General features: G+C 37.8%; 1 protein-coding gene across 1 annotated transcript; it reads left to right on the forward strand.

The window, feature by feature from the left end:
* The first annotated feature begins 474 nt into the window (after nucleotides 1–474).
* mc2r (melanocortin 2 receptor) lies at nucleotides 475–9,881 on the forward strand. The gene is made up of 2 exons (XM_042490406.2): nucleotides 475–1,162; nucleotides 8,585–9,881. The coding sequence occupies exons 1-2, from the start codon at nucleotides 810–812 to the stop codon at nucleotides 9,132–9,134; spliced, it is 903 nt and encodes a 300-aa protein (XP_042346340.1). The 5' UTR covers nucleotides 475–809; the 3' UTR covers nucleotides 9,135–9,881.
* Nucleotides 9,882–11,726: the final 1,845 nt, after the last annotated feature.

Consider the following 11,726-nt stretch of genomic DNA (forward strand, 5'->3'; position numbering starts at 1 on the left):
AAATGCAATGACCACAAATAAAAAGCTATTGTTAGGCTATGAACTAATTATGCTACAGTCCGTCACCACAGTTACAAAACTGTAAAGCTGTGTTGGACACGGCTTGATTTGATGACATCATGTAGTCCCACTGTAAACTTGTTAGCAACTGTTTTTTATAGACACATAAAAGCTTTACGAGTGGCATAATCACTGTCATATTTTATGCTGTAAAACAAAATTTGAAAGTCTCTTAAACTAGTGTTAACCACAGACCTTATTTAAGGCTTCTAACCACAAACCCCACCCTAACTGTAGGTGTAATATGTTAACTCATTTGCTGGTTTTAGGTCTCATTACTGGGGTTCTCTATTGATAGAAACACAACACCTGGGGGAACAGGCTAATTCTAGCCTCCTCAGAGGTGAGATGCAATGACATGGCAAGACACAATACAGCAGTCAAACATAGATCCAAATTATTCTGTACTGAAAGGGACTGAATAAGTAAGAGGTGTATAAGAAAAAGTAACCACTGTAAGTTTTTACAGGCCTCCACGCTGCTCTATACTGTTTACTGCCACTTTCCAGCCTGTCTGTAAGGTAGAACTTGATAAACCAAAAAACAACACACACACAGAAAGACATATTGGTCTGCTGCAGAGCCGTGTACACAGCTCTAGCCTACTGGCAAGACTGATTTAGTTGCTTTACCCATGTTTATACAATCTATGTACACGTGCTAATTTTGTGGAAACAGGGTATAAGACTAAAATCCCATGTCTTGAGAACCAATCACCTATTGAATCTAGACAGAAAGCCACTTTAGCTATGAACACTACCACAGCGAATCAGTCGGACTGCCCTGAGGTGAGGGTCCCTTTCTCTCTCTTCTTCACCATTGGCATGGTGAGCTTGGCTGAAAACCTGCTGGTTGTGGTGGCCGTCATATGGAACAGGAACCTCCACTCGCCCATGTACTGCTTCATCTGCAGCCTGGCGACCTTCAACACCCTCTCTAGCCTGTCCAAAACCCTGGAGAACCTGATGATTGCACTTGCCAACATGGGTCACCTGAATCAGACAGGTTCCTCTGAACTGGACCTGGATGATGTGATGGACTCCCTGCTGTGTATGTCATTTGTGGGCTCCATTTTCAGTTTCCTCGCTATCGCTGTGGATCGGTATGTACGGAAGGTTTGATTTCGCAATTTTAGCCAAACCTTTACAGTATTTCTAAATCATATATTTGATAGTGTGAGGGCTGGATTTGAACTTGTAATGGTTTGAATGTATTCCACCTCAGCCCACTAATCCTCCAGCATCCCCATCTCAAAGGCATCATGATGCTTAAAGCTACTTATTTCCATTTTAAATCAGGGAAAACTGGCTTCAGTGACGGTAAATGAAACCAGCCGTAAAACAAAGCGTCTGATGATTTATTTGATCTGTTTACTGCTGTGCTGTGCTGTTTTTGAACTTTTCCCCTGTGGACCCTATAACCAATTATCCTCTGTTCATATTTAAATTCAAAGCCTCAGGTCTCACTAACTAGGACTCTGGGGAGAGTTTGGAGAAGTCTGAACTTTTTTTTCTGGGCTCTAATTTTAAGATCTGCAGCTTATTAAAGGCCCACTGCAGTGTTAGCACAAGTCATGTACTCTTTCCTTCACTGCAACTTTCACCATATTTTTTCTCCATAGCTTCCAGACAGCCTTTCATCTCAGATTATGTCAGTAAAATATGAAAACAGTGAACTTTCAAAACATGCCTGTAATACATCTCTAACCCTTAAGGGCTGTTTGATGCATTTTACAGGCTCTTCATTCTTAATTTTTTAAATAATTTTGGCTGTGTTCATGCATATGACATATATTTTGGCGTGATTGTGTATTTTTGTTTAAACTTGGAATCTCTCAAACTGCAATTTTTGATTCCACAGCCATCAAAGCATAAAAACAAGCATTGCATTATTTCTAGTTGTCATTCTGGAATTAATAATTTTTACCATATTTACCATATTTTCCTCCTGAATATATTACCATATTTGACATATGGAGAAAATTGATGCTATTTCCACAAGGTGCACTGTCACAGTCAGTGCTGCAAATCATTGACATATCCCATATACAATATAAAATATATATAAAAAATAAAATAAAATAAAATAAATCTACTTTGCATGTAGTATACTGAAAATAACTACATTATTGTTTTTTTCATCTAAAAACATAGTGGCAACATGAAAAAAACTGGCATTTAAAGGATTAAAATTCTGAAAATATATGAATATTTGATAAACATGAAAATAGCAAATCATGTAATTGTATAATATTTGTTATAGACTGATTTTGAAAAGCGCATTTGTGTGCAGAGTGGTATGAGTGTGAATATTTCACACTGCACAAAAAACAGTAATTTATAAAAATCAAGTTGCTTCAAGTCATTGACATATCCAAGGCTACGATAATAATAATTTATTTTAATAATTTTTTAAAATAATTTTTAATACTTAGTGCGTAGTATATTGAAAATAATTCTTTTTTTGTGTGTTTTTCTCATCTAAAAACATGGTGGCATCATGACAAAAATCTGGCATCTAAAGGGTTATGGTCCTGAAAAATAATCAAAATTTGATGTTTATGGTTAGGACTGATGTTTGTTCAAAAATTAACTCAATGAAAGTAGAGATAACAAAATGAGCACTAGGCGCTGCCAGCGGTCGTGATATGCACTTTGTGCTACAAAATGATACCTGTTCAGATCAGTCAGCAGAACTCTGATAAATCCACTCTAAAGTGGATTATGTTAACCCTTGGGTCTGCTTTAATATTACACACATTCGTGTTGCTCTGTGCACAAAATCAAGCCTTAAAAAAATTATACATTAATATTTTCTACTTTCATTGAATTATATATATATATATATATATATATATATATATATATATATAAATATTCAGGGGTTACATTATATATAATTATATATATATCAGAAATATTAAATACACTGTTTTTAAAGCAGGTCAGGAACTGTACTTTATTATTTTTATAGTAGCGGGTGGCTGGGGCAAAATGCATGGCCTTCCCTCTACCGTAAATAACCTATTTCACAGCTTCTGGCTGTGAAAAATGGTGTGATTTTATACATTTTTAAAGAACATGAATGAAATGAATACAAAACCACTTAAAGTTAACTGTCCTTCTCCCCTAGGCCAAATCAAAAAGGATAACTCCCTCCCAAGTGTTTAAAAAAAGTTATCTGAAGTACCTCCCCTGTTTTGCACCGCTCTCTCCCCTCTCATAAATAATGAACAGTCCCTAATGCTGCCAAAATTTAGTGCAACTTTGGAGCATTATTACGCCCCTTCTGGTTTAATATAGTATCTATATCTTCATCTTCATTCTTTATCTTTGGACATTTTTCCCTATTTCTGGGATAATTTTCGAATAATCTTCCCCTCTTTTTAAAAGTAATTTTTAAGTAATTTCTTGTCACCTTTCACTCATTTCTTGCAATTTGTGGGAGATTTCTTGTCTAGTTGTTCACAGCCTTTTGCCCTGTGTTTGATATCAATTTGCTCATGTTTCAAAGGGTCAAATAGCTTGTGAAGGGCATCTGAACACAGCACAAAAAACAAAACAAACAAACAAAAAACAACAACTGATGGCGATCCGGGTTAAATACTGTAATTATTACAATATTACTACAAAGTGTAAAATTTACAGTATATGTATACATAGTACTAATTAATAAGAATCATTATAATTGATCACAGCAAAGATAAATCAGTAAAGTAACCCCATGGGGAATTGCTGCTTTATTTATGTATGCTGTGTACACCTGCACACACAATTACTCACTGATATTTGTTACACTGTTATTAGTATTTGACCTTTTCTTTTATTGAAGCAGCTGAACGAGTCATAAAAGAGTGCACGGATGCCGAAGCATTAGGCCCACGATACGCAAAAACTCCACAGAGCTGAACTCCAAAGCTAGGCGATAATTCTTTGTAGGTTTAAGTAATCCATTTGCATTTTTTATTTCTGCTACAGCATATTTAACTGCTCTGTAAATCACTTGTTCTCCTTTGAGAAAGAGAAGACAGAGCACCGAGTGTAGTATGTGTGATAAACTAACCATAAACCCTTTAAAACCCTTTAAAACCTAAGCAAAGTGCTTTGACTTCTTTCAAAAAACATGGGTAGAAAATGATGTGCAACTCAACAAGAAGAAAAAAAAACATCAAGAAAAAAATACCCAAAAAGCAGAAATTCAAAGTTAAAAAACCCCAAAAACAAACAAGAAAAGGAACCAAAAATCCTAAACATTGAAAAAAAAGTATATATTTTTTACTGTGACATCGTTTTAAATATATAATTATAATGATTATACATATAGCTTTCTTGACATTTTTCCCTGGAATTTTCTTATTATTTTAAAATCTAATTTTTAGGTAATTTTCATGTCACTTTTACTAATTTTTTGCGGTTTTCAGGACATTTCTTGCCAAGTTGCTCATTACCTTTTTCTTCATTTTTTTTGAAAGACATCAAACCATTTTGCTGAGGTTTCAAAGGTTGAATAGCTTGTGTAAGGCATCTCAAACAGCAAAAGCAAAGTAATGTCGATCCAGGTTTCATGGGGTTAATATTCATGTTTCTGTTGTTCCTTCTTCGTCTTCTTCTCCTTTCAGCATCCCCTTTTCTTTGAGGGGACGCCATGGCAAATCAACCTCCTCCATCTCTCCCAATTCATATTGGTGATTTGCATATCTAGTTTGGCAAATTTTTATGCCAGATGCCCTGCCTGACACAACCCTCACCATTTATCTGGGCTTGGGACCAGCAGTAAAAGTCCATTGGCTGATGGCCCCCTTCTGGCTGGTTTCTCCATGTTTCTGTTTAATTTTGTAAATTCACTCCTCATGTGTCATGAGTAGTTTTACTTCCAGTCTTTGTGCCTTAGTATTTGACTGCCCGGCCCTGATTAGTTTCACCCATCCCTCAGTAGTGCTGCAGTCATCACATCTATCCTTATTAGGCAGGTTTCCATTAACCCCCAAATTGTGCAAACTGAAATTGCAAATATATAAAACTTGTCTAATGTAAACACATCAGTTTCTAAAAAACTCCCATCAATCGCAAAAATTAGGTGGTATTTCAGGCAATTCAAAAAAAGCCATATTTTGCAAAACTCCAATGGAAACATTTATTTCGCTAAGTGCTTGTCAGTAGGAACTGGCTCACTCATGATGCAGCAGGCGCTACAAGAGGTGTTGTTGCATCACATAACTCTTCAAAAGTTGAGCAGATCATTCTGAAGTTTTGAATCCACAATTCCACTGTAAAATCATGGACTATCACCTCCCAGAAATCCCTCATATGTGGCTGCTCCCATGTATAAGGGACTGGCCTTCCCATTATCGCTCATATTACATGCCTATGTTGCCTTGGATTACAAAAATTGACAGCTAGTGCGGTGGCTGCAATAGAAATAAAGCTGCTGATGTTTTGAGCATCACTCACCATACTTCTTGGAATGCCATCATGATAGGAGAAGTTGCAGAACATCACTCAGTGGAAACACAGTCATCTCACAACTGTGTTTTATTGACATTTTGAAAATATTGCTTACGTTTTGTACAAATCTGTAATAGAAACCAACCTTGTGTTCTTCACTGTAAACCTTTGTTCCTCGGGTCATCCTGGTTGGTCTTCAGTTTTTTGCTTCCTCTTTCTTTTGTACTTTCTTTTGTTTTGTTGCCTGCCTGTTTTTTAGGTTAGGGTTAGGGATTTTTCATCAGCATTAAAGCTCGCTTTTTGTTTGAATCACCTGTGTGCTTTAACCCTTGTAATGTCCTCCCAATTGCTATACACCTTTTGTCCTCTGGGGTCATTCTGACCTCGCCCTGTTTTGACTATTATTTAAAGCATACTGTATAAATTGGCAATCAGTTCTGTGTTACACATTTAGACTTACTTCAGTCCAACCCATTACCACACATTATTCCCTTCATTTTGGAATTCAGGGCCAATATACCTCATCTACATGAGAATAAAAAATATATTTTGATAGCAACAGATTTCATTTGGGGTCAGATTGACCCCAAGGACAACACAAGGGTTAAGCTTTGCATTTGGGTCCTCATTTTGAAATAGTACATCCAGCCCCTCCTTTTCATGCACTCACTGAATTTTAATTATCTTTCATAAGTTAGTCTGTCTTTTCAAGGCACGGCTTTAAATGTAGCCACCCCCCACAAACACAATCTTTCCGGGATACTAAGAGGAATTATACCGCCTACACCACCTGCAGATGAGGAGGAAATGAGAGCATTTCTGAAATAATTAGATTTGATATCAATCGGCTAACTACAAAATAAAACACTAGCAGCTGATGTTAAAATAAAGGAGATGAAAGATGCAAACCAAACTTGGAAGAATAATTAATATCCAGGTAGTGATGGATAACCTGCAAAGTTCGATGAGCTGGCACCACTACTTGCTGGCTTTTTTTTTTTTTTTCCAATTGCACACTTCAAAAAAAGCAAATATCACCATCATGGATCGAAGAAATAACTTCAGTGATATCAAAAGAGTAAAGGAATAAGGAGCATTGTATTCACCAATCTCAATACTAAATGTAGACTATTACTTATATACAACAATTACTTTATAAACGACTGATGACAGAAATGATAAAGAGAGATCACACAGGAAGCACAAAATAAAAGCTCTAAGTACTGATGCAGGTGAACTGTAAATTCCTAAATAAAGTGCTGAAATGATTCAGATTTAGCAGGAAATCAATACATTGCGTCATCATTCAGCCCACTACCAGATAGAAAATAAATGGGAACCTTTAAAGACAAATTTAGAATACAGAGGTCAACTATGCAAGCATGTTATCTATCACCCACTCTGCTGTCTTTACAGAGCCTTTAGCAGTTTGTTGGTAAATGATCTAAAAACATAAAAATAGGATTCTTTGCTGATGGTGTAGCCTTCCTTGAAGCACTAAATAAACCACTTCCTGTATACTGATGAAGCTTTTTCGGGATACAACAATAAAAAACACAAATGCCAGCACTGATTTTAATTTGAATCAAAAGGAAATTATATAGGTGGGGAGAATCTAAAGCATACAGGGCAAACCATAAGAAAATAAATGAGAACATATAAAAAAGGCACTGAAAGATTGTCTATACTATCCTTCTAGAGCTTATCTCAAAAGTTTATTGGCCATTAATCTGATGAGGATAAGCCTCTGAGGGCCAATATATTAGGGGTTCCGGTTTAGCCAGCAGATACCCAAAAATTCAAGAGTTAGGTACTCAGCTACCAAAAGATAGAGGGAGTATGAGTCTTCCAAAGGAATCATTTGAACTTTCACAAGAGGTCTGTGTGTGATCCATTCATTCACTAATTCAATTCCATCTGGCAAACTGAAAAGAAAAAAAGAAACCTAATATTGAAAAATAAAGACATCTTAAATATGGACAATGTCTCGGCTTCCTCCCACTGCACACTGCTAATCACTAACAGCGCTATTGAAGGCAAGCCAATCATGTCATCAAATCCCCTTTTTTAGGCAAGGCAAGGCAGCTTTTGTATTGTACATTTCATACAACAGGACAATTCAAAGTGCTTTACAGAGCAATAAAATATAAAAACATAAAATATACAGATTTATAATGAAAGAGTAAAGAGATACAATACAAGATAAAATCAGTTACTAAATGATTTTTAAAAATTAAAATAAAAAACATTAAAAATAGCAAAAGTGCCGAAAAGAGGTGCAAAGATAAAAAGATAATTTAAAATTACACAAAAACCTATTTTAAAATAAGTATGTTGTCATTGGTAGGTGGAGTAGGCAGTGTTTAAAAAGGAACTCTTTCAGCTTTGACTTAAAGATGGTCAGAGTTGGGGCTTGTCGAACATCATCTGGGAGGTTATTCCAGGTTTGTGATGCATGATAACAAAATGCTGCGTCTTCATGTTTCGTTCTCACTCTTAGGACAGTCAGTAGGCCAGCCCTAGATGTCCTGAGGGCCCTTGATGGTTCCTATGTCACATATCAAAGATATATTTGGGTGCTGAGCCACCGAGTGATTTTAAAGACAAGCAGTGAGATTTTAAAATCAATTTTCTGAGAGGTAAACAGTGTAAGAATTTTAAAACTGGAATAATGTGGTCATATTTCCTAGTTTTTTCACAACCCTCACAGCAGCATTCTGAGTAAACTGAAGTTACCAAGCAGCTAGTTTTGAAAGCATGAAATATAAGCATCAAATTACTAATTTAAAACAAACTTACAAGGAAACTGAACAAATGTGATAAGAACTACCTTAAATGACTGAAATTATCTCTGGGAAAAATTGATTTGATGTGCACTTTAGTTTGACCTTTGTCCTATTCACTAACATAGAGGGGGTGGGGTCAAAGAGCTATGCTGCAGCCAGCCACCAGGGGGTGATCAATACATTTTGGCCTCACTTGTTGGGCTGTTATGTTGGCCTGTTATGTTGGCCATCTTTGTATACTCACAGTCAAAAGATTTACTGAGCAGATAATGAAATGATTTTCTTCTTTTCAAGTTACATCACCATCTTCCATGCGCTTCGATACCACAACATCATGACGATGAGACGCACAAAGGCCATCCTGGGTGGCATCTGGTTAACATGTGGGGTGTCAGCTATCCTCATGGTGAAGTTTTTTGACTCCAACTTCATCAAGATCTGCCTTGTTGTCTTCTTTGTCGTCTCCTTGGCGATCATCTGCTTCCTCTACGTCTACATGTTCATGCTGGCACGCATCCACGCCAGGAAAATAGCCGCTTTGCCCAGCAGTGGTGTGGGGAAGTGTCGACGTCAGCGGAGGTGGGGCAGCAGCGGGAGAGGGGCTCTAACTCTCACTATCCTGTTTGGGGTGTTTGTGGTGTGCTGGGCGCCGTTTTTCCTCCACCTCATCATCATCATGGTGTGCCCCATGAACCCGTACTGCGAGTGTTATCGCTCTCTGTTTCAGCTGCATGTGGTGCTGCTGATGAGCCACGCTCTCATTGACCCGGCCATCTACGCCTTCCGAAGCGCCGAGCTCAGACACACCTTCAGAAAGATGCTGCCTTGGAAGCAGTGTTCATAGAGAACATCTATTCACACCTTTTCATTGTGGCCTTGATTCACACCAACAGCAGATGTACAGCTGGTCAAGGACAGCAGCAAAAGGTTCAATGTAAACTGACCACTGGGAAACTGACCACTAGAAATCTGTGTTTTTTGTTTTGTTGTTGGGTTAGTTAGTTAGGTAGTTGGGATGGATTTACAACAGGTGGAATGGGCAAAAGGGAAAGAGTCTGTATGATATCCAATGAAAATGCACACACAGCAGTTTGTATCATATCCTTAGAATTAATGCCTCAAAAAAGATTATTCTTCATGTAAAGTTCCAATAATTATGTAAAGTTACTTTAGTTAGTTTAAAGAAAAGAAATATTGTGAGGACATACCTTTTTTTCTTTTTAATTGTTATGCCCCATCTAGGGGTGGCCAGGACACAACATGATACAGATCCATGGTATGGTGGACCCATGGCAAGGTAGGCAATTGCCTAGGGCCACGAACTGGAAGGAGATGGCTGACAGGGCCTCCAAGGTTCCTCTTGCCTGGGGCCCCCAGAGTGTATAGAAATGCCCCTGCATACATTACAACCTCAGTCGTAACAAAATGTTTTCTATTGGAAGAACAATGCAAAGCATATACACCCACGCATTCTTCCTATTGTTTTCTTCCATATGTGTTGCAATGACACCAAAATGACCAAGTCAACAATGAACAAGGTCAACAAATCAATATAATTTAGGAGAGGTCTCTATTTTTTTTTCTCAGAAGAATAAAGGGAACAATCTGGGAAAATCCAAGTTTCTCCAGTCTAATGGACAGTAAAATGTCTTTCAACCACCTACTGAGAGTAAAAGGTTGAACATACTTCCATTTAAGAAGAAGAAGTCGCCTTGCCAACAAGGTGGTAAAGGCGAGGACATGTTGCATGCCTCCAGACAAATTGGACTGTAGGAAACGTGAGGGCTGGAAATAATAACTGTGTTGTATGCAGTGTTAAGAGTAAAAACAATTGCTATAAAAGCTATGGGCAAGACCAAAATGTGGTTGCTATCAACTGGGGCTTTTTGTCACCTATTACATGAATCTGTTACATTGGGATAAATTTTGGAAAGTCATGTGTTGGTTTAATGTGAAATCTTACATTGTAAGAGTTCATGCCAGACAGAGAAAGAGCGTATCAGTGGTAAACCATGCTGCCACTGATCATCTGTTAATACTTACCTTTAAATGACTAAAAGTTTACATGCTTCCAAACACGTCTCCAGTCTCTGGCTTTGTGATCCATCCACCACCCCAAACTGCCTGCTCACAAGATTGCTCAGGACTGCTTTCTTGTTTGTTTCCCTCACTGCATTGGTCACGTGATCACAGCCTTCCAAAAGATTAAGTGGGATATGTACAAATTTTGGGAAAAACAGTTATGAAAACTGCCTGCACAAATCACACGGAATCTCAATTTTGATTTGGACCACCTTCATTCTGCAAGGCTACATTCAGACTGCAGGCCAATCAGATCTGTTTCTCAATTCAAAGACAGAATGTCTGCACTGTTGTGTGTCCAGACATCACCAACTGATGTTCATGGGTTGCTGTGGTAGTGATGTTGTCAGTAAGTACATAGCAACGCCAGTACTGCAGCTTCTCAATGTGGAAGCATGAGAAATGGAGGTCCATCATTTTGCCTCTGCAACATAACGCTCTCCTAGTGGCAGCATGGATTCTGCTTACCACATCTGTTGCTCTGGATTTGATGTTATCTTTGTGTTGCAAGTTATGCAAGTATTCTCTTTACAGTGTCCTTGGGTACCTTGAAAGGAGTTATATAAAGTACTTCATCTTCTTCTTATCACGATCAAAAGACACTTTAAAATCCAACTTGAGCAGCCAGACATCTTGGAATGGGTCACATAGAAATCTTATAGGAATGGCATTTCAAACCACCTGCAAATGTGGTTTAAAATTAATTTGAAAAAAATCAAATTTAATCTTTTCTGGGGGTTTTTGTGGTTATTGTTGTCCTTACTTTATTAAATAAATCAGGACAAAACCTGGATATGCCAAAAACACTGAACTGAACAGGGCATGTGTGGTCCTAAAAAAGATACAGGTCTAAGTTTGAAAGCTTAATATGCTGCCAGTAATGAGTAATTAATATAAGGAGTGTGAGGGTGCCTGTAGGGCAGGTATGATGGGAGATGGAGATTGAACAAACTTGGACTTTGATGCGAGAATGCTATGTTTGCTCTCATCTAAAATGTGATGTTATTTCTACACCTACCCATGTGCATCCTTACCCTAGACCCAACCATCCTGGACAGCTTATGTGTTTGTTTGATATCCCAGCATTAGTTGCCATGTCCTGTTGTTGCCTAAACATGAGCACATGCAGCAGCATCCCACCATGTGCATTTGTTGACATCACAGTAGTGGCATCCTGGAATGTAAAGAGCAAACACAGAAGGGTACCTAAAACGTAATATGTAGACACAGCAGTCCACTGTAAAGGTGAAATATGTGACAACTTTGGATGAGAATGTGTTGGACTGTGTGACTGTGTTTCCATGCATCTCTGAGAATGTTTGTCTAAACCCAGTTGCCAGAAAAATGTTGGCAT

Source organism: Plectropomus leopardus, chromosome 11 (assembly GCF_026936395.1).
Source record: "Plectropomus leopardus strain MGB_pleo_1.0 chromosome 11, ASM2693639v1, whole genome shotgun sequence".
Lineage (NCBI taxonomy): Eukaryota > Metazoa > Chordata > Actinopteri > Perciformes > Serranidae > Plectropomus > Plectropomus leopardus.